Source organism: Eutrigla gurnardus, assembly GCF_963514095.1.
Source record: "Eutrigla gurnardus genome assembly, chromosome: 13".
Lineage (NCBI taxonomy): Eukaryota > Metazoa > Chordata > Actinopteri > Perciformes > Triglidae > Eutrigla > Eutrigla gurnardus.
In genome coordinates this window covers 22,025,931-22,048,142 of record NC_139936.1, presented here as the reverse complement: position 1 = coordinate 22,048,142, position 22,212 = coordinate 22,025,931, and the positions used below count along the sequence as shown (strand labels likewise).

At 40.4% G+C, this 22,212-nt stretch overlaps 3 protein-coding genes across 9 annotated transcripts; 2 read left to right on the top strand and 1 right to left on the bottom strand.

Moving 5' to 3' along the window:
- The first annotated feature begins 4,510 nt into the window (after positions 1-4,510).
- Positions 4,511-6,603, top strand: fam47e (family with sequence similarity 47 member E). The gene is made up of 3 exons (XM_084024067.1): positions 4,511-4,872; positions 5,849-6,185; positions 6,306-6,603. The coding sequence occupies exons 1-3, from the start codon at positions 4,838-4,840 to the stop codon at positions 6,459-6,461; spliced, it is 528 nt and encodes a 175-aa protein (XP_083880193.1). The 5' UTR covers positions 4,511-4,837; the 3' UTR covers positions 6,462-6,603.
- A 7-nt stretch (positions 6,604-6,610) lies between these two features.
- LOC311022631 (uncharacterized protein) lies at positions 6,611-20,069 on the bottom strand. Of its 7 annotated transcripts, XR_014598126.1 has the most exons (22): positions 17,212-17,643; positions 17,058-17,109; positions 16,591-16,733; positions 16,130-16,266; positions 15,913-16,022; positions 15,537-15,834; positions 15,367-15,425; positions 15,095-15,205; positions 14,891-14,972; positions 14,543-14,662; positions 12,824-13,021; positions 12,550-12,718; positions 11,444-11,596; positions 10,963-11,075; positions 10,209-10,367; positions 9,609-9,701; positions 9,295-9,417; positions 8,781-8,908; positions 8,401-8,460; positions 8,137-8,204; positions 7,502-7,655; positions 6,611-7,355 (listed from the first exon to the last, which is right to left on the bottom strand). XR_014598126.1 is itself a non-coding variant. In XM_084024058.1 (21 exons), exons 1-21 carry the CDS (start codon positions 17,339-17,341, stop codon positions 7,555-7,557), a joined length of 2,607 nt encoding a protein of 868 aa, XP_083880184.1. In that variant the 5' UTR covers positions 17,342-17,643; the 3' UTR covers positions 7,379-7,554. The 7 variants fall into 7 exon arrangements, 6 of the variants coding, with proteins under 6 accessions (XP_083880184.1, XP_083880186.1, XP_083880185.1 ...); XM_084024058.1 differs by lacking the exon at positions 6,611-7,355 and having other exon boundaries at positions 7,379-7,655; XM_084024060.1 differs by lacking the exon at positions 6,611-7,355 and having other exon boundaries at positions 7,379-7,655; positions 8,781-8,905.
- LOC311022633 (cyclin-G2-like) lies at positions 18,423-21,558 on the top strand (the record flags this gene model as incomplete). The annotated part of the gene is made up of 7 exons (XM_084024066.1): positions 18,423-18,560; positions 18,641-18,778; positions 18,953-19,203; positions 19,336-19,414; positions 19,506-19,604; positions 20,105-20,307; positions 20,718-21,558. The coding sequence occupies 7 exons, from the start codon at positions 18,423-18,425 to the stop codon at positions 20,824-20,826; spliced, it is 1,017 nt and encodes a 338-aa protein (XP_083880192.1). The 3' UTR covers positions 20,827-21,558.
- Between the last annotated feature and the right edge of the window lie 654 nt (positions 21,559-22,212).

Here is a 22,212-nt window from a genome sequence, read left to right as displayed (position 1 = left end):
GATTAAACTTGTGGCTGCTAACTTTTTTTTGTCTAATGACCTCTTCGAAAGCAGTTGTGTCTAGTTTAGGCCTGTTTTAGTGTTTGGGATGTGCATAAGTGCTTCTGCATCCACCAATATGAATGCTCATTTTCACAAAACCATAATGCAACAAAGTGCAAAGGAAACGGCAAAATCATGACGTACATGTGGCTTGAACACCCACTAAAGTGCTACTGAAAACAAAAAAGTCTAGTTTTTGTTTCCATTACATGTCATCTTGTGCCCTCTTCATGTGCAATCGTTTTTGGCGCCTGACTGCAGGATGAGGGCCACCTACTGTTCATCTTGATGCCTCCAACTCCTATGTTCACATAATGGTAATATTGGGCATTGATTCACACTTTATTTTGCTGATTTTCTGGAAATTTGGCTGAATATAAATAACCGTTGAGTTGTCATATTTATTTCAAATGCCCTTTACAATAATATATCAGGGAATTTACTGCAGAAGTTGTGTACTACGTTTGAGTGACATATTTTGAATACAAGACCTGAAATGGAGTATTTTTACATTTTGGTATTGATATAGTTTTACTTTAGTACATGATCTACGTGCTACAGCCCTAACTCTGTATCATAAACATGTCACACTCTCCACTAAAGAACAATCAAGGTGTTTCTTTGACATTGTGTGGTATAGGTTTCTCATGGTAAAACTTTCTAGTTTATTTACTCAGCAGTGGTTAAGTGATGGGCTGACCCTAGAATTCCTTTGTCCATGTAGGTGTGGCTCATTTCCCACCATTCAACGTATACGTTTGTAACCGGAGACACCGACTCATTGTTCCCACATGGAGCAAAGTGTTAATTTTGGAATTCACGGAGGAACTGCTATCACACCATTACAATGATAGAAAAGTGATGATCACCATAGCAACATATTGTGAAAACATGCGCATCGCAATTTTATGTAGTTTTTTTTCCACGTTGACCCAGTTTGGCCCCGCTGTCCGCAGGCTTGAGAGCACAGTTATGTAACAATGTATGCATTGTGCATTATCGACACAGACTGACAAAGTCAGCCCACATGGAAGTCTGCTCGTTAATATAAAGCCCTGAAAACATCATAAATATCAGTCATTTTATAAAATAAATATCAAAACATGTGAAAATGTGAAAAGCCAAGCATCTGCTTTCAGCTTGTCTTTGTTTTATATAATTTTAAACTGATTATTTTGGGTCTTTGGGCTTCTGGTGGGACAAAATAACCAATTTTAATATATTTTCTTGGAAATTGTGATGGACAATCAATAATGAATTGTTAGTTTTGGCTAATAAAATTGACTTATATGTTATTATTGTACCTTCATTTTAACAAAGGACACAACCTTGTTGAAAATAAGGAGTCGACTTCCCTAACAAGAGGTTAGAGGAGTCACAAAAAACCCATCTAAAATGACCAAAATAAAAGAAAAATTATACAAAAATACTTGACTGTTTATGCAATAAATTACATTTCTGTGTCAGATTGATGTTGTTTTCTGTACTGAAGGAAGTCGTTTTTTAATTCTATCTATCAAAATATGGGGAATGTGGAGCTATTTGTGACTTTATCTTTGCACAAGGTTGAGGGGAATAAATTAGACTTCACCCAAAGTTGTCAGGACCTTGACCAGGGACATCGAAGAAGCAGGAAAACCTGTCACACTTGTAAGTATCCTGTACAGAAAGGGTGTTGGGAGGTTTGCACATCCTCTCTGCCATATTGTTTTCTACAGTTGCTCAACATCCTAAAGGCTGTAAAAGACTTAAAATGGAAGTAAACTTACTGGAAAACCAGCATGCTGCCAAACCCTCTGATTTTGCCATAAACAAAAACATTTCCTGTGTATTACACCAGTTTCCCCCAATTGTACTTATCCCGCTGATGAGAGTTAGAAAGTCTCTGGAGGAAAATTGATCTGATCCTGTTGCTTTCTTTTTTTATTTCAACGTGCGAATAAATAAACAAAACCAAGGAATGCACGTCATGAAACAAATAAACACAATTAGCCTCCCTTCCTTTCTGGAGAAGATGAATGCAGATAAAGTGATCAAATAATGAATCTAAATGATTAAAATAAGTATGATTTGGATTTCATATAGATTAATTAAGTGGATTTAGTTCTGCACCAATCGTATATCAGCAGTTTGTATGGGTAAACTATTTGGCTCTCCACATCCTTATTGCTATTCTCTTTGCTGTTTTTTTTTTTCCAAAGGGGCTGAGCTTTCCCAAGTCAGGCCATCTTCATCCAACCACTGAGAGAGCTGTTTGCAAACAATACCAAATCATGCAGGTGTCGTATTTCAATATTAACAAATCAGGATGCACGAGAAGGAAATCCTCCTGAGGAGGAAAGAAAGGTACGGTAAGTAAAACTCGGGAGTACACAAAGTTTCAGGCGTTTCCTCACTGCAATGTGGCAGATAAGGCCAAGGCAAAGAAAAAAACACCATCTATCAACTCCTCACTGGCACGCAGGACATATGAGGGCATGTGTTTGAGTTTTTCCAGGCAGGAATAAATCTCCTTTATTGGAGCAAGGATGGCAGAATTTTCTCATTCCTCAGAAGGCCAGGTAGCTTTAATGTTAAGTAAAAACAGTAAACCAACCCGTATTGGAGGAGGTATGTGTTGAGATAACTTGGTTGGCTGGTCTTCCCTTATGCTACTGAAACAGTCACAGTGAAGACAAGTTTAAAAAAAACAGAAGAAGAAAATTCAAGTCATCAGCAGACGAGAAAGGAGAAGGAAAACGCCTGACCTGACATTTGGCCTTTTACGGGTCACTGTGTGTCAGCCAGTCTGACGTGGTGATGTGGGAGAAAGATGTTAAGATGAGTCAAGCTTCTGCAAAATAATGTTTGAAACTCCTCAGTGACATGGCACCACACTGACGCAACACTGTCACGGCTACATTATGCATTCATAGGTCTGTGTTGCTGCTGCATCAGGTCAGCGGCTTAGAGCGCTCCCGTGACAGCACGAGGAATCTATGGACAAGAGGAAGGAGCTCAGGATGACTGAAGTGATAAACAAACCCATTCACAGCCTACAGAAGCTCGTAGATCTCACTGGAAGCTGCTGGCATCAAAATACCAGAATGCTGTATATTCACTTATTTGCTTGCTTTGTGACCAACCCCTAAAGGCATACAGATGTCTGCACATCAGCTGGTTATTTTCTGCTAAAGCATAAAAACGTAGTTCTTATTAGAAGCTTCTATCTTTCGACACTGTTTTTAATTTCGTAAGAACTCAACAGGTGCTGGTGCTTTAACGACTCCATCAATGACATGATCTTGTAGGCTAATTATGCAAAAATGTAAGACTGGGTATGCAATGAATTGGGGCAGTCAAATCTCAAGTGCATTCAAATATCATTGTTTTATAGCTGCACTCTGGCTAGCTGTGTCGCTGGCAAACAAACTAACTGAAAAAAAGCACATTAGATGGATCACTGACTGCATGGAAACGGTTTATGAAGTTGGTTTGTCGCTATAAATAGGGATCACCAGTGCTGAATGAGAGGAAACAGTAGTCTCTCTGTCCCTGCAGTGTTTCCCCTGGTGTTTGAACAGCAGCAGAGTCCGGGGACCTGAACTTGGGCTAATTAGCTAATTCATTAGCTCTGAAGGGAATGACATGTGACTAAACGTAGTCAACAACAATCACCATTCCATGCAAGAGAAGCTCAGTCCGAAAAGGTCTCCGGGATCTTTCACAAAATTACAGTTAACGACGTGCAACGGGAGAAGTAAACACATGTTTACAGTAAGACAAATAATTGTAAAAAGTAGAGGAAAATAGTTTAGGTAATTAACAGCAGGCAACTTTAAGCTGTGGCTGTATATAAAACCAAGTACATTTAATTAATACATCATCTATTTTACATTTCCATTTTATTGTCCTTGATACAGTTGGCAAAATATAGAATTGTTTTATAAAATATAAAAAATACACAAAGTATATAAAGCAGTTAAAACTAGACTTCGTCCACCTTTCACCTCTGGATTACATTTACATTGTGGTATTACTGCTTCTCCTCATAGGGCTTACGTAATATTTAAGTGGTACATTTCAGCATTTAAAGGCTTTTACCAACAGTGATTACAGATGATGGCAGCGTGGTGCCGGTTCAGTCTGGCATAAACATAAATGTTCTGACAAGGAGAGCCCCCTAGTGCTCACATAGCAGGTCCATATAAGAATTTGGACTCATGACGACAAATGACAATAACTTTTATAAATGTGCTCCTGCCTTGACTCCCATTGTGTGGTGTGTTAACCAGCTTGCCTAAAACTACAATACCCACTCCTATGATGTTACAGAGCAAACAACACTTTGCTCCTGGGTGATGTTGGGACTTTAAAGATTCATTGACTGAAAATCATGAGCGTGCTCTCGTCCTGCTCTATGTGAAAAGTGTCCTGAGATAACTTTTGTTGTGACACTATAAATACGATTGAATTGAATTCCTGCCACTCAAACAACACAACAGCTGTAACCACATAGTGAGATCCTATAAATACATCTAATGTTACAGGTTATCAAATATCAGCACTCTCTAAGGTCCCCACCTGGCGAGTCTACCAGAGGAACAACACTGATTTAAATCAACCCCTCCCTCTCCCCCCACACAACAGCCTCCACCGTTGCCGTAGTTACCAAGTAACAAACCAACTACTCGGAGCAGGTCGAGGGTCAGATTTGGATTGCCAACGGCGTAAATGTGATGTTTTCGCTCCAAAAGAACAGCTTGTTTAAGCTAAAAAGAATCAATTATTAGATATATGATATTGATATAGAGGGATGGAGACACATAACACGCAGCCCATTTCCCCTTGGTAAGTAACATTAATGTCTTTGTTGAGGTGAAACTCTAACACTCATTACCAGAGAGCAGATATTCTGTAAAGTATGTATAACAACCCAATTTAATCAGAAATATTAATATGATGATAAAAAGATGACCTGATAAAAGACCTGCATCTAGTACTACCTTTGTGAAGGTTCAACTACTTACAGATTGTTACTAAGACTAGTGGAAACAGGCAAAAACTTGAGTTCAAACATTATTGTGATGCTGCAAAATATAATATGCCCGAGAACTACAGTAGGCTTGTCTGTGTAAGTACAGAGATTCCAACATTCAACCAGTTTTAGGAGCTTCTGTCCAGCTGAAGGATCCCAACAGAATGAAACGTCACAAGAGTGAACACATGAAAGCAGCCGGAATTATTACCGGGCCCACGTTAGAGAATTTAAACTGTCTTCTCCTTCTTCGTCAGAGATACGACACAGTGACTGATCTTCAGTCGAGTACAGACAAACTGTCCAACTGGCAAAACATGAAGGAGGATATAAAAAGAGAATGTGTGGTTCAAACAGAGATGCACTCCTTGCTCAAATATGGAAAAACACTCCAGCACAGACACAAATCTGCTTATGCTAAAAGATAAACAGAAAAAGACAGTTTTCTCAAGGTGAGGGAGAAAGAGCAGTCGAAAACGATATTTTCTCACTCGTCAGTTTTAGTCATCAGTATTCTATATTTACAGCCATCTAACAGTGTGTGCCTGGTTGACAGCCACACACTGTTAGATGGCTACTAAACTAAACAATGACCTAATTACACTGTCTGCCATGCTGTGACTGGCAGAGTATCCCCGAGGCGAGGCTAGGTATCTAAATAATACATAGTGGGTACTGCTGTTTACTTTTATTATCATTATCCTTAACTTGAATCGTTTCAACTGATATTTAAGTACCTTAAAATGCTTTATGAGATTAGTAACGCTCATTTTTGTTGTTAATCCTCAGGTACAAGGAGAGGTTGCAGGTCAAGTATCTTAAAACCCAAGCAAACAAGACTTCCTCGGTTGGCCGTTTTGTAAACGTGGATCTCGATAACTTCAGCGATTGCTCCTCACTCTTATCTCGGGACCAGAGCGGTGTCGCTCCGGTTTTTTTCCGTGACACTCTGAAGAACACCGCTGGTCAAATGTCTAGAAAGTGCAACTCTAAAGAAAATGCCTGCTTTTCAAAGCACATCATCCAAAAGCAGATTCGCAGAGAGTACGTGGCTGCTGTGGAGGAGAAACTCAAACAGCATCCTCTGTTCACATTCCCACACTATAGGAGTCACATGACCCCAGAAGTAAGTGGAAACTGCACGAGTCTGGACCACCAAACTGTTACGTGCCAGAAAACGAGGCCAGTATGAAGAATTGATCCCATGTTAAAAGCATGCTTACACGGTGTCTGTATTTCTCTACAGTTATTTTATAAGGTTGTAGCCGTTCTGGACCCAGGCATGATCGCCTCTGCACTTCCTACGCCCACAGGAGAGCACACGGAGGAGGAGAATGAAGAAAACTGTACAGAACCAAGTCATGAAGAAACAGAGCAAAGAAAACTGAACCTCTTCCAATAAAATGCAAGTAGACCAGCAATTTGATTAGTACTGATATAATCTAAATTACTTTGCAAAAGAATGTCTGTAATAAGACTACACACTTCAATCATTCTAAAGCACCCCTGACCAGTCCAAAATACAAGATAATAAACCCTTATATGAATGAAACAAAAAGGGTCGGATGAAAGTGATTCAAGTGAACCCCAACAAGGACATGAAAGTAGCCGCCAACAGCAGATGGTTTCCTTTCACATAAGTTTGAGACACTAAAGAGACCAATATACTGTTAAAATGATGACAGAAGGGACTTAATGTTCGACTCCTACAGGAAAAAAAACAATGTCAACTAATTTGCAATAGTGGGTCTTCAAAGCTCTTTCCCCGTTCAAGTGGAGGACGGCCACAATTTCTCAGGCCGAGAATGAAACTGTGTCAGAGGCATGAACTGACAATTACAAACGCTTCTGAGCCAAATAAAGTTCAATATCTTAAATCTTCTTTGGATGGTTGTTGATTAGAAAAACCCAGGAACATGTACAATAAAGACCCAAGCAACATATCCGAGGAGCCTTTGCTGGATCCAAACGCATGATACGATGAGGACTATGTGAATCTGTTGGGTTGTTGACAGAATGAGGAGCTGAAACAGATGTATGAAACCTTAGCTGTGATCTATGTTTATGTAATCCACAATAGGCTTTGACTGCCAAGGCGAAAAGACGGTGCACCACCAAATATTAAAATACATAACACAGATATGTTTTTTATTTGGCATGATACCTTCAGTGAAATCAAGCACATTCATATGAAAAATATATATATATTTAAACAATAAATTACAAAATGACACCTGATTGTTTTCCATCCTTTGACAACTTCATCTGGGGAGCCTTCAAATTAAAAAGAACCTTTCTGAAAGACAAGAAAATGTGATTATTGATTAAAGAGGTTATGATCAATCAATAACGTTTACACAATTGTATGAAAAGTCTGTGAAGCCAGCACGCTTCCAACAACCCGCCAGCACTGGTGTGTGTGTGTGTGTGTATACGATGCACCTTATTAACAACTTCCTGATAAGAGGAGTCAGCCACAGGTCTGTCGCGTCGTGTCACTGTGAGTTGTTTGGGTCAGAGGTCAGCAGAGAGTGGACAGGTGACCTGCGGCCCAGTGAGAGCAGCTGTAGGGAGGTGGTGTAGCTCGCTGCAGTCGCTGGATGTGACATAACACGGCCCAGAAAAATCAGTTAGAGGATTGAATACTATGTTGCCAAAAATCCACAATGTGTTGCATTTAATTAGTCCTCCTAATGTAAGGCTGCAACTAATTATCACCTTCACTATTGATTCATCTCTGCTCATTTTCTTGATTCATGACTTGGTCAAAATGTCAAATGTCATAAAATATTGGTGACGTCTTCAATTTGTTATTTTCTTTTTTATACGCAACAATCAATGTCTCACATAAACGTAATTTCCAATGATATCAAACAGAAAAGCAGGAAATCGTTGCCAGATTTGCTTAAAAAAGGATCGACTGATGAATCAATTATTGAAAATTATTTTTCTGTTGATGGCCTTTTCATTTAATTATGTTGTATGACGGATGAACTGCATTTATAAAAGGAGTATCTAGAAACTGAAATATATTTTAGGACAGCATGAAAATGACAAACTGGTTGAGAAAAACTCACTCTCACTGGAGAATTTGTTGCTGGTTATTTTTCCGTTGAGCTCGACTGCCTTCAGGAAATGGGCCTCGCTGTATAAGGCACAAACAGACGCACATTACATCACATTACACAGCCTGTAGCACTTTAGCGCTGTGCATGTTGCATGAGGGGTAAGAGGTCATGTGGTAAGATGGTGTGAGCACCTCGTAGCCTCAAACAAGTCATGCTCCAAACGTCATGCTCGAAAATTAAACTGAATCTTTTAGGTTTGGGTGCACTCCTTACCTGCCACAGGTTTTTCTTCTCACTCTCGAGCCAGCTTTAATTTCTTCTGCCTTGTCAATACTGTTGTGGGTGCAGAGAATATTAAAATATATAGTGAAACATCACACTTAGAATAGAGAATCCAAAGCAGATATCTTGAGATAAAAAGGGATTTTTAAGCTTGGCAAGCCTGTCTCGTCTTTTTATGATAGTGTAGTAAAAGCAGAGAAACACAGAGTTGTCTATGAAACCTCTTGTGTGTGGAGCCCCCTCCTCCTCCTCCCCCTCCACTCTAAACGACTTCCTGCTCACTTAGTAGCATCACATGATTGTAAGATGTGACCTAAGCTAGCCTAAGAACCAAGCTAATCCTCAGTGTGTGGGAACGGAGCCAGACGTACAATGTGGTTCTGTGCACTCTCTCCGGGGCAGACCTCCTCCTGTTATCCGTGTGTGGTCTGTGCTTCCCCGAATTCACTCCTCGCAGCTCTCTGACGGGAGACCTGGGTTCCCGGGCGTGGCAGTCCTGCTGGAAGAGAAAGACAATGGCGATGCGCTGGTTAGTTTGCGTTTGGACAAAGAAACCAGGGAATACAAGACAATCTCCCAAATTTCTGTGATAATTAGCAAAAGTATGTTTTAGTCTCAAGGGAGCAAAAACACATAAAACTGTATTAGCACCGTCAAAGTTTAATACAAAACAATCCAAACGGTGTTTCAGGGCTTTGTTCAAATGATTTAAAATCTTCTCTCCTTGACACAGGAATGCACTGCCGTGTATGTTTTTGATCTAAAGGCACAGCAGATGTGCTGAGCTGGTGTCTGTGCAGCCAAATAAATAATGATTCACACATGCATTTGATGGGCTGGAGCCGTGGGAGAGATAGGCGGAATACAAGGACTTCCTGACTGTACCGTGGTCTGAGTGTTGGACGCGTGCTGGGAGGAGGGTGGAGCAGTGAGCGCAGATGGAGACCGGGAGTCCGGGTCAGGTGGAGGTACATTCAGAGCTGTGTGAAAAGTCTGACCTCGGAACTCCTATAGAAAAGATTAAAAAAAGCTTCTCAACATTCAAAAAATATAAAAAGTCAGATGAGATTAAGATAATCCTGCCAAACATGCTTTAACTTAATCTAAATTAAACAGATTTACATACACAAAATATATATTGTGTAAAAGTGGACAAGTCACTTCTTCTAAACAGACTCTCCGTCTGTAATCAGCTCTACCTTCAAGTTCAGGGCATGTTGGAGTTTCAAACGGAAAAAGCCCTGCTCCTGCAGCTGGATGAAATCTTGACAGTCTGCAAAGCTCTCCGACATCTTTGGGAAGATACAGAGAATATGAAACGATAACACAGCGGCCGACACAAACAGAGACAGAACCGCAAAGATAAGGTTCTCTATTTAACTGAACATATAAACTAACATTTGTGTTTTGTTTCCAAAAGGAGATAACCGTTTTGGAAAGAAAAAGGGCGGATAGAAAACGTCATTAAATGATAGTGGTCAGGTATTAACATTTATGCTTTTATACATAGCGGACAGTAAAGAGAATGGAAAATGAGGGGAAAGGAGATTGGAATGAAACTCGACAAAACTCCCTGACCGACGCAAATCGAGGATGTTGCGGTTCACGGTCTACACTTTAACCTCAACGCCACCAACACTTCATTGTTGGGAAATATCAAGGATTTTTTTCAAATCAAAATTGGTGTGTACTGTTTTGACTTGAAACTTGATATGTATTTCAGTCTGTCAGCATATCATCCAGATCATATGTGGTGCTATAGGATGAAGAGAAGAAAGTGTAAATGAGCACCACCTCACCTTGTGAAGGATTCCCTCCATCTGGCTGATCCGCTCCCTCAACTGTTTATCTGTGGAGCGAAGGGCCTCCAGCTCATTGCCAAGCTGTCTCTTCTCCTCCCTGATGAAGGTAAGCTCCTGCAGCTGATGCTGGTTCTCCAGGCTCCGGTAGCGCTTCTCCTGGATAGAGTGTTATAGTAAATGGCTTGGGTGTTTGATTAGGATATTATGTAAATGTGTTTTAATGTCTCCCGTCTCGATAAATGGCGGATTTTGCTCATGCGCACCGAAGAAAGTTGCAGCCTTTTGCACCAAAAAATAGACAATACGTTTTGCCTATTCTATTGTTTTCGAGGATAGTCGACTGACAAATGGAAAAAATGGTATTGACAGGTGAAAATTTATTTGAACTCATTTTGTGGAACTGGGAAAAGTTTTCCCAGTTAAGCAATTTGGTGTCCATGAACTAAAACTGAACCTCCTCAGAATGTCCTCAAAGCCTTGATGTACTCAGAAAAACGACTCTGCTGTGAAGCACCTGGACTGGCTCTAATTAAGTCACTGTTAAGGGGTCACCGCTGACTGTTTCCCCTGCGTCGGAGCCAAATGCGTTCTTGGAAGATTTGTGCCTTACAAAATCAATCAGTTATTTTTGTTATTTATAAGCAAATTCAATCACTTTTATTTCTGTTATTAATTAGCAACATTTGGATTCGATTTAACTTGACTGGAAGGAAGTTAGTGAGCGAGTTACAGAGACATGGCGTTTCTTTACCTGGTACAGCCTGTCCACGATCTCCTCTAAATGCTGGACTTTGCCCTGCAGGGAGTCGACCTGCTCTCTCCTGGCAGTGACCTCCTGCTGCATGTCCACGGCTGCACGGAGGCCTGAGGTGGAGACAATCCCAACACAAAGCGACAAAGTCAGACAAAGTGCAAGGAGGCGAGGAAGTGAGGAAGAACACCATGCACATTATATATCAGAACATAAGTATAAATCCTAGAGCTTTTACAGGCTTTGTATGTATATCAGACATATGTTCATGGTTACACGTGTCTGATTACATCTCTCAACTTGGAATACAGCAGAGGAGGATATATTTATATTTGCAATTTCATTGAACTATACTAAAAGAGTTGTCTGCATTCCTGGATTAATTACTGTCTTCTTGATCCCGGATGGAAATCAGAGGATGTTTCTTTGTACATCAGATCTTTTAATTAAGTCTCAGTTTAAATTATGTCATGGATCTAACCCTGTCCATCAGCGCCTTCCAGGGTCCTCAGGGTGCTCCTGACCTGGTCCAGCTCATGGAGGGCGTTTCTTAGCCGACTCTGAAGCTTCAGCACCACACCCTTGTGCTCCTCGTTCTTGCAGCTGTGGAGCTGTTGCAACTCCTTGTGCTTCTCTGAAACCGTGCCCGCACAAACACATGCATCATATCCACAGAGAGAGAAACACACTTCAACACACACAACAATGGAAGGGCTTGGTTGACAATGAAAACATACCAAACATGGCTCTTTGTTTTTTTAACACAGCAGGACAAGAAGATCATTTGATTTGGCAAAAAAACGGTGAGAGCTGAACTCTTCCTAGAAACAGCACCGTGTAATTCCTGGTGATTGAAACGGTCTGCTTACACTAGTCTGCTGTCTGGAGGGAACAGAGTTGAAAATAAGTTTACATGGAATATTAAACGAGTATGAGTAATAAATGAGTATTTCATTATCCAGGAGCACTACTAAATAATATTCTAATCTTAAAAAGGGGGGAAACTAATTGTAATTGTATTCTCTTCGTAGTTTGAAACAAACAATGTTTTAAAAACTGCAAGTTCCAGATGCTGACTTGAGTAGAATTGAGGATGAGCTTTATTTGAATACTTTCTGGAAAATGTTTTCTGAATATATTTCCGAAGCATGAATGTGGAGAATACAAAAGCATCACTTTATGTAGATTAGTGACTATATATCGTTTATTCTTAAACTGAATCAGACATACAATGTGTATGTTTTTTCATCTAGATGTTGTCCCTGAGCCATGTTTGTTTATATTAGTTTACACCGTTTTTATCCATACAAGGCTGTGTGCATATATTCTTAACGTTTAGACATTTTCTGGGACACTATATGTATTGTGCTGTTAGATTTCTGCCAGGATTGTTACTACTGCTATAACATGTATCATTTCTGTCATATGGATTGACTACATTGTAATTATTTTGTTGTTTATTCTGTACACATGACATCTAATGCACTTCTGTCCATCCTGGATCCCTCGTCAGTTGCGAGGAGTCTTGGATGGAGGGTTTAGATGATGGATATTGGTCTCCTTTACAGTCAGTAAAGCACAACTCACTAGTGAGGGTGAGTATCTGCAAGCGCTGGACCTCCAGCTGGATGGTGAGCTGCTGTTTCTCCAGGGTTTCCTCTTGGACACGCTGACTTTGTTCAGCCACAGAGACCAGTAGCTGCCGACTCTTCAGCTCTGCAGCAGCCACGTCTGACTTGTGCTGATCTAATTTAGCCTAATCATTGTATGGCAATAGCGGAAGGAAGAGAGACAAAGAGTGGTGAGATTAGTAGTTGGGGTATGGTTTTTACTTTCAATAGTTTTCCACCATTCTCCTCACCCTGAGCTGCTGGATCTCCAGCGTGTGCTTGTTTAGCTGGTTGCCAAGGAGGCTGTTCTCCTGCTGAAGGTCGTCGATTGTGCCGTTGTGCATCTGGATGCAGCTTTCTCTGTCATGATCCGGCTTCAGCCTCACTGTCTGTCCTTCCGCATGCAGGGTCTGGCATCGGCTTTGGGCCTCCTCCAACCTGGCAAGATGCTAGAAAAATCAATTAAGTTCAATGAGCTATCAAAATGGGCACATAGTTACCGGATCATGCTTAATATCTAATCTAAATGGTTATATTATAAACCACGACTCATAATGTATGATCTCCTCTAGAACGTTCACTACCATTCATGTTGAAAAGGTGTGTAAAACACTCTACGAGACTGTTCATTTGCTGAGTTTACACATCAACATCGTGAAAATCACTCCGTTGTTTATTTAATATCAAATGACTGTAAAACCCTAATATAAGCAAATCAAATGTGCACATTGACATCAAATCACGTTTGGTTCTGGGTGCACTTGTTGTTAATGTCTGGCTGCTTCAAGTTTTCATAAGTGGCCTGGGTGAAGCTAGCCGCTACTATCAAGATCAAGAGAGTCTTATTTCGGTGTAGGCTGCCCTCAATAACAAGCACACACTCTCTGCACAATGAACACATGTTCCCATGGTTGCATCCCATTGGCCAAAAGTTCTCTGGCTGGCTCTGATTGGACCAGCAAGGGGTGAGATAAACATGCTTGTTTGAAATACAGCTCAACCTTGGTTTACGACCCGCAATTCAATTTAGAGAAGAAGATACTGGTCAACTTCCCAACATGTCCCAGAATTAATATGAAGAAGACGTACTGGGAGATGTAGAAAATCATTCATTTTTGCCAACTGCTGAATTGTATCAGTACGAGCCTGAAATTCACACAAGTCCAATTTTGGTTAACGGGGTAGAGGTTTATGTAAGCCAGGTGACATTTATTAACACTGGTATGGTCCTTTAAATGTCAACATGGATCCAGACTTGATTACTGTAACTCACTGTTTACCTGCCTCAATAAATCATCTCTGGACCGTCTACAACTAATACAAAATGCTGCCGCTAGGCTGCTAACTCGCTCACAGAAGTCCTGCCATATCACTCCTATCCTCCGCGCCCTACATTGGCTCCCCATAGCTTTCAGATTCCAATTTAAAATTCTGGTAACCACCTTCAATGTCCTGCATGGGTCTGCCCCGGCCTACATCTCCGACCTCCTCCAGCCCTACTCCACTAGCCGGTCCCTAAGGTCCTCCGACCAGGGGCTCCTCGCTCTTCCCCGAACCAACCTCAAAACTAAAGGGGACCGAGCCTTTCGTTCGGTGGCCCCCAGACTCTGGAACGCCCTTCCCGCAGACTTGAGAGCCTCTGCGTCGTCTGAAGCATTCAGGGCGCAGTTTCGACAGGCCCTTGAACTGCATGGCAGTTAATTACTGTCGTTGTTTTATTCTTGGCTGCTCTTCATCTTTGTATTCACTGTTGTCTTATTATGTTTTGTGAAAGCACTTTGCTGTGTGGTTTTATCATGTTTTGTGAAGCACTTTGTGACTCTGTGCTGTGAAAAGTGCTATATAAATAAAGAATTATTATTATTATTATTATTATTATTATTATTATTATTATGAGGCCGCTTTGGCTATGATAGCAGCTGTAAGAGAGTAAATGTTGGTTATTCACATTCATGGTTTTGCTGCAGCACCTGAAGTTGGCCAAGCTGAGACTGAAGCTCCTCTGCCTGTTGTAAGGACCGCGTTCTCTCTCTCTGGGCATCCACCAGCTGGGACTGAGCCTCAATGAGCTGCTGCTCCAGACAACAAACCTACAGTGTCACAAATCAAATCAAATATTATTTTTGGTTCCATTCTTGTAGGAGGTAAACAATTCCATCAGTGTCACTTCTCCAAATGTGTGTCTAATTTTCAGGCCACGGTATTTACTGATCTATACTATCTAGTGAGTGGTTAATGATTAATATCAATGTTTAGCAGTGTCATTATTCCATTGCTTCAAAAACCATGCTCATAATATTGTTGTCCCCTCTTCCTACCTTATCTTTATGGCTGCAGAGGGTTGACTCCAGTTCTCTGACCTGACATTGGTGCAGTAAAGTCTGTCTCTCTGCAAGTTTCCTGGGCATAGAACAGATATAATAAATAAATACATTATAAATAAATATACATTGGGTAACTGTAAGGTAATATGTTCATATTTACACATATATACCAGCCAAAATGATGGGAACAGCACTTACTTTATCAGCCCCAACTTGAGACTTAAATTGAAACTGCTGTTTTTTGATGAGCTCAGTTTTTCAACAAACAGCGCCATCTCCTGGCCAAGACTTGCAATCAGCTCTTCCATTCTAGGACAGATCAATATGAGGAATGTTGCTACATTAGATATATACTTAAGTTATACAATGTGTGTGTAAATGATTAATCTATAATCAAACATTGCCAAGTAATTTTCTGTCGATTGATTAAAGTATTTATCGCCTGTCGCTGCAGGTCTCCATTAAATTACCTTCCATTTTGCTCATTTACTCCACTGCTTTCCTCACTCCCCAGATGTTTTATTGACTGCTATGAAAGAGATGGACAATAAAAAAAATCACTCAGAAAATAATAAGTGTAAGTGTATGTCTGTGTCATAAGTACATTGAACGTGATCTGTACCTGACTTCTAGTACTTACTGAAAAAAGTCTCTCCTGTAGCTCGTCCATCTCATAGTCCAAATCCTTTGACAGGTGTCTTGAAGTAGTAGCAATGTTGGGACTGGTGATGTTGTCGCCACATTGTGTCTCGTGAGACAGCGTTTTGTACATCTCATTCACATTTTGTTCCAATGTCTCTACTTTGCTTTTAAATGACAACGTCTTCTCCTCCGTCTCCTGCAACTTCTGGTCCTCAGCCCTTTTGATCTTTTGGAGCTCCTTTAACATGAGGAGCATATTTTCCATCTGCCCAACGTGTGTCCTTGAATCCTTCAATCTACAAATAAAAAGATCTGTGGGTCAACTTGATTTAAATCATTTACTTACAGAAGTAAAATCACATCAGTGTCTTCACCTTAGGTCGGACAGGACGGCCTTCTCCTTCTGGACTTTATGCAACTTAGCCTGCAGGCTCATGATGATTTGGTTAAAACTAACTGCCTCTTCTTCAGGTTGATCATGAGTCTGTTTGAGAGGGTAAAATAATACATTACATAGAGAAAGCATTACCAGTTAAGTCATTCAGAGGGCATCAAACCTAAAAGAGCCAAGGCTGAAATTAAAGTATGAACCTTGTTGAGATGCAAGTCAGGCAGCTGTTGAAGACAATCATTTCCCAAAAACTCCTTTTCAGGAGAGCTGCTACCCTCTTGGTTTAAACTAGCCAGCTGGTGCATTGAATGGATACTGGAATCCCCAGGTGAATCATCTGGCAAAAGATTAAAGTTTAAAATACACACTTTGTATATACTATATGCATTGTGTCAAAGTTAAGGGTTGGTGAAACATGTCTCTTTGCAGCAGTTAGAGTATATGGTTTCCGGTGTTTTCCCCCTACTAACATTTCTAGTCAGGTGATTTAGATTTTAGATTAATATTCAGTTTAACCATTTGGATTGGTTTTCAGTCCAAGTATCATAACGTGGATGTTGGGAAAAGTGAATAAATAAATCCTTACTTAACACATTCTTTTTTCCATCTGTCTGGTTCCTGCGACATATGCAACCTGTTGCGTGACGCTGCTTGTACTCACCGACATTAAACCTGTGGCAGCTCTGTCCAGCTGGGCTGTGGATGCCGTATAGGTTGCAAACCCTCTCAAAGGTTATTTTGGTTGCGTTTTCCACCTCTTCCTGAAGCCTCTGGGTTTCCTTGGTGCGCCTGTCAAGTTCTTCACTGCAAATAAAGAAAGAAATAGGAATTAGGAGGGATGGAGAGTAGTGATGCCATAGCAATGTGGAAGAGCCTTACTTTAGAAAAGTTGATAAAACAAGAGGGACTTTTAGAGGTCAGGTCAGGTAAAGTATTAATGGATTAATGTTTTCAGCCATCAATTTGTTTTGTGTTATTTACAGCAGCTGTAGAGATATGCATAGTTTGTAGTTGTTTTGTTGTCCCTTGGGATGTCTGCTTTGTGGATACATTTTGAATCAAATAATACATATTTGGACTAAAGCATTATTACATGGCATTTGGTATTACATGAAGAGTTTTAGATACCTCAATTCGTCCATTGTGGGGTTGTTAAATCTCGGAGAGGCGTCATAGCTCTCTGTAAAGAAAGTCGAAACAGTGAACTGAAGATCTGAACAATTCAATCACAGTCCGCATAGCAAGTTAGCTAACAAACATGTCCCCTGAATCTGTAACTTACCCGCTGTTCCCGGTGCGTGTGCTTGTTTCGTACAGTTCCGTGAAGATGCAAGTTGTAAAACGTGAGCGCCATTACTGATAGGAAGGCTAACCTTACTCTGGGGGACGGCAGGCTGAAACGCCAATGACATCTCTGTTCACATCAGTAATCAAGCTGTCTGTATACTGAGTTGAGTTAAGGTTATACCTCCTCGAAGCTAACATCAACCGCTAGCCAGTAATTTGTCGCTGAAGGTAAAATCCCATCACCATGGAAACAATATAATCTGTAGTTAACACCCAGCTAGCTTTGCGCTAGCAATGGTGCAACTTGGCAGTTAGAGCTGTTGACATTGTTTGACTCGCTAGGTTAGTCGGACCTGTTCAAATTGACAATAAAACGTAAGTAAATAAGTAACGTTAGCGCCGACACTTTGAAATAATCCGCCAACATCCGCTTTTGTGCCCTACAGTTTATGACGCAACCACGCAATGCAAAGGCGTTTCCAGTGGTGCATGATGGTCATTGTCGTTTACTAGCAGCTCAGCGGCTGTTTGTTTATTCAGGGCGGACCCTCTCTTTTCTGCAGGGACCGATGGTCTGTTTTTTTTTATCGTCTACCTACCATCGCAATCAAAATGGAAACATGAATATCTGAAAAGCGTAATCAAGCTGCAGCGCTGTTATTACCCTGCACGTCGGCGGCTTCTAGGCAAGGTAAGACGACGGTTTGTTGATTTACGCTAGCAAGCTAACGCTAGCTAATATTGTTGTTATTTATGTTTGTGACGCCTTCAGCTTCAGCAGATTTATGGATGTTATTGTCAACCCAGAATCATTATTTCGAGAGCCGAACAAAGTTAACAGCCCAAGTCTATTATTTCGACCTATTCTGAAATGTGTACCAGTGACCTAGTTATGGTTGACCTGCTTCTTTTATGTTCAGCATTTACATGTAGCCCAAAGTAATATCAACGTTAACTTTGAATTTGTGAGATTTTAATAACCATTATCATTAATCAGATTATAATATTATGTCAATTATGCTTGGATAAGGTAAGGAATTTGAAGATTTTGGAAGGGTGGGGGGATTCTGGGGTATGGGCACTCTGACACCCGACACCCAGGAGGAGTGGTTTACGAGCCAACATTTATATGCCCTCCTCTCCTCACCCTATAGCGCAGGGAAACCGTTGTTGTGAACCTGCATTGCATTGCAGAACCAATGAAAGATGTTGTTTTTTAGGATGAGGGATTTTCAGGCTGTTGACAGCTTGCTCCTGAAACAGCTGAAATCATGTCGTGCAAAAGAGTTCAACTTTCTTCCCAGAGAGACTGGCCTGAAGCTGATGGAGTCTGCTTCCACAGAGGTAACCCACTGACCCACTAATACATTTCTGGCTGCCTGCAGGCTTATAGGATTGAAATAATGTCTATCTAATGTTTTCAGAATCACAGTGGAGTGTCTGCGAAATGCAGAGACACCAGAGTGGAAGAACTTTGGGGCCTGACTAGTTTCTTTGGCTACAGCACTCAGACGTTTGTTCAAGCTGTCAATTTGCTTGATAGATTCCTGGCCGTTATGAAGGTAGGAATATAACAAAGTATTTAAGTGCAATATGTTTTTTTTTAAGTTCCAACGTTGAATATTTATGTCATGTTCCTATCACCGTTGAGAAGGAAAACCAACCAGAATGACTTTGTTTGACCTTGAATCATGGGATGTTGACTCACACTTATCACTGTTGTGTCACCGTGTCAGGTGCAGCCCAAACACTTGCCCTGTATTGGAGTCTGCTGTCTTCACATTGCAGCGAAAATGGTTGAGGAAGAGAACAATGTCTCACCCACCCATGAACTCATTCGCATCAGCCAAAGCAAGTTCACAGTGTCAGACCTGGGACGTATGGAGAAGATCATCTCAGAGAAGCTCTGTGTGGACCCTGAAGCAGTGACCGCTTTCACCTTTCTACACCTCTACTACCAGGCCTTCACATTCCTGTCTGCTGGAAGGTAAACATTGTGTTTTATTTAGCTCGCTCTTGTTATTGCTGATGCGTTGCTCCAGTTTGCGGTGGTCAAACAGATTCTGCTTTATGAGCTCTGTACTAGCGGATCACATTAGGATTCCCTCTATATTTTAAGGGAGGAGATCCCAAGCATTGGGAGACTGGAAGCCCAGCTCAAAGCCTGCTTATGCCGGCTTGTTTTCTCTCAAGCAAAAGTAAGCATTGTTCTCGGGCGAACATTTTACAGCATAGCAGCATTCACGCTTTGATTCCCAAAACTAATGTGCGATTTCTTCTCCTTTACAGCCATCAGTGCTGGCACTGTCCCTCATTGCTCAGGAGTTTGAAGCCCTCAAGTCCATCACCTTGTTGAAGATTGTACAGCAATTCCAAAGACACCTAAAGGTATATAAATTACAGGGCTGCAACAAGTATTTATTTTGGCGCCGCTCTATAACATTTCTGTATATAGTAAAAAAAATGTCCATCCAACTTCATTGGAGACCATGGTAATGTCTTAAAATGTCTTGTTTTTTTCCATCCAATAGTCTAAAACCAAAATATGTATCCCGTTTATTGCCTGTGATGACTTAAATTTAAAATAATAATTAAAAAAAAAACTTGAACTGAGGTTTTTATATTCTATTCTGCATAAAAATGACTTAAAAATGCTGCTGAGGCTAATAAATGTTGACTCACCTAAAATAACACTTCCAGGAGGCTCTTTATAGTTTCTGATTCATTTCCTTGATGCTTCTGCTTAGTATTATAAATACTTTTGTTTAATGTGGCATGTCGGTGTCACTTTCTGACCGTGCGCATACAGAATGTGGAAAAGCACTGCGACGATTAAGACTATTTCTGTCTGCAGCCTCTCAGATGTTTCCTGTTTGTGTCTTTCACAGATCAGCGACAGTGAGCTGCTCCACTGGAAGGATCATGTGGCCAAATGTATGACTGAATACTGCTCAAGTGAATGTAACAAACCAGACAACAAAAAGCTTGTTTGGATCGTTTCCAGGAGAACAGCCCAGAATCTTCAGGCCAGTCACTTCAGTGTGCCCGGCCTGCCAACTATTCCTGAGGGGAGCTGGGATGAGAGCGAGAGGTTAATAGTCCATATGTTTGCTCGATACATGACCTAAACAATTAATTAATTCATTATCAAAATGGTTTATATCAGATTAAAGGGGCATTCCTGCAAATTTGTACTGCCCAATATGATATTTTCATTAAACCCTCTCTGTAAAGAGCCACATCATTTAAACTCCTCACTTTGTGTTCGTAACACAGGCTTTTGGTTTTTCTGATTTGAAATTTGTCCGCTAGCAGAGGAGGAAAAAAAGTGTTCATAAAATATCTCCAGAATCAGAGAAGACATTACACAACAATCTATCTCCGTTCACTCAGTACTTCATGAATAATAAAGTATCAATAATACTAAACATAAATAGATATTAATTCAGTTCAGCTCTAGTCCGAAGCCCAAAGTATTAATGGCCTCCTCTTTTTTCATAGTGAGGACTCCTGTGAGGATATGAGCTGTGGAGAAGACAGCCCATGCGGCTCGCCAGGAAGTGACGGCGAAGGAGCCTTCTTCCCTTCTGCCTTTTTCAACCGCAAATAGGAACAAGTCCTCATTGTGCAGTAACGACAGATGTATATTTGTCCCTGTATCTGGTTTAAGGTAGTCAACATGTTTCTGAGCAAACCTGTGTTTCACTTGTCAATCCACCTTAGGTATGACAAGTGACAGGTTTCAATTATTAAGTGCCTGTTTTGATTCAGTTTACTGTCTTGTTTCTTCTAACGTTTAAAAAAAATACATATCATATAAATGCAAAATGGAAAAATTGCAATAACTTGGCAGCTTGATGGTTATGAGTCTGAATGTCGTTTTCCAAGATGTTCTCTTTGTCTTTGTTTGTGTCCAATTTCGACACATTCCAAGAAACAACAGAGAAATTGTGTCAGTCATAAGGTATACTCATGGTTGAATACCAGCTAACACACTAGCACACCCTCAATCTTTTTTTAAACCCTGTTTTTATACACGGTACCTACATGTATACAGTATTCAAGTGTAATATCTATGTACACAAGCCTAATGTGACATATAGGACATTGTCGTGTGAAGATATCAGACTGTATATGCATGGATACATTGAAATATGTGATTATGAATGGATGTTGTTCATGTTTACCAAAATAAGCTTATTGTAAAAAAAAAATGTTTAAAAAAATGTATATAATATGTAAAAAAAAGAAAAGCAAAAACATGTATGTATGTGAATACAAATTAAGTAATGTGTGTTGTATGTGGATATAACATGGAATATGTTGGAAGGTCAGAAATAATCCTTCCAAATAAAAAAAAAAATGCTTTTTATTTTTCTGTTTCATTTCACCTGCTGTATTGTGAATAGTCGCCTAGTGGAGAACTGGGGCAGTGCTTAAAGTTATTTAAATGTCAACACTCCATTTAAATGTTGACTCTGTAATAGCATTGGCATTCAAATCGACCCCTGCTCTCCAGTTCAACAAGAGAGGGAAAGAAGAGCAGAGCAGCGAATGAGAGGAATAAAAACATATTTATAACTGATTGTTTCAGGTATGTTCTAAAGCACAAATGAATACAACCACACCTCTGTATAACCCTGCAGGAAGGTGCCAGCTTTTTAATACATGCAACCTAAGGTGCAGAAGGCCTCTGTGCTGATGGGTAACACACAGAATCTCATAAAAACAAGCAGCGATGTAACAACCTGTTCTCCACCTGCTTTGTATCACACAGACACTAAAAAGTGCTGCTAGTGTCTTGCAATGCCACACATTTTTTTGTAAATTGTTGCATATTATACCTTTAAACTCAAAGTATAATTCATAGTGATACACCTCAAGAAGAGTAGTGTCGGACTGAATCATAGCACATGCAAAAAATGTTGTCCTTGAGACAAACACAAACCACATATAATAACTGAAACGTCAAACATGCTGGTACAAATATGCTTAA

Bases quoted from the DNA above. Each gene is read 5' to 3' on its own strand.
- fam47e (XM_084024067.1), top strand. From the start codon at position 4,838: ATGGAGACACATAACACGCAGCCCATTTCCCCTTG. The intron at 4,873-5,848 runs GTAAGTAACATT...GTTAATCCTCAG, and splicing joins ACGCAGCCCATTTCCCCTTG to GTACAAGGAGAGGTTGCAGG. The intron at 6,186-6,305 runs GTAAGTGGAAAC...ATTTCTCTACAG, and splicing joins GGAGTCACATGACCCCAGAA to TTATTTTATAAGGTTGTAGC.
- LOC311022631 (XM_084024058.1), bottom strand. From the start codon at position 17,341: ATGTCATTGGCGTTTCAGCCTGCCGTCCCCCAGAGTAAGGTTAGCCTT. The intron at 15,206-15,366 runs GTAATTTAATGG...GATCTGTCCTAG, and splicing joins GTAAATGAGCAAAATGGAAG to AATGGAAGAGCTGATTGCAA. The intron at 12,719-12,823 runs GTGAGGAGAATG...TACAATGATTAG, and splicing joins TGGAGATCCAGCAGCTCAGG to GCTAAATTAGATCAGCACAA.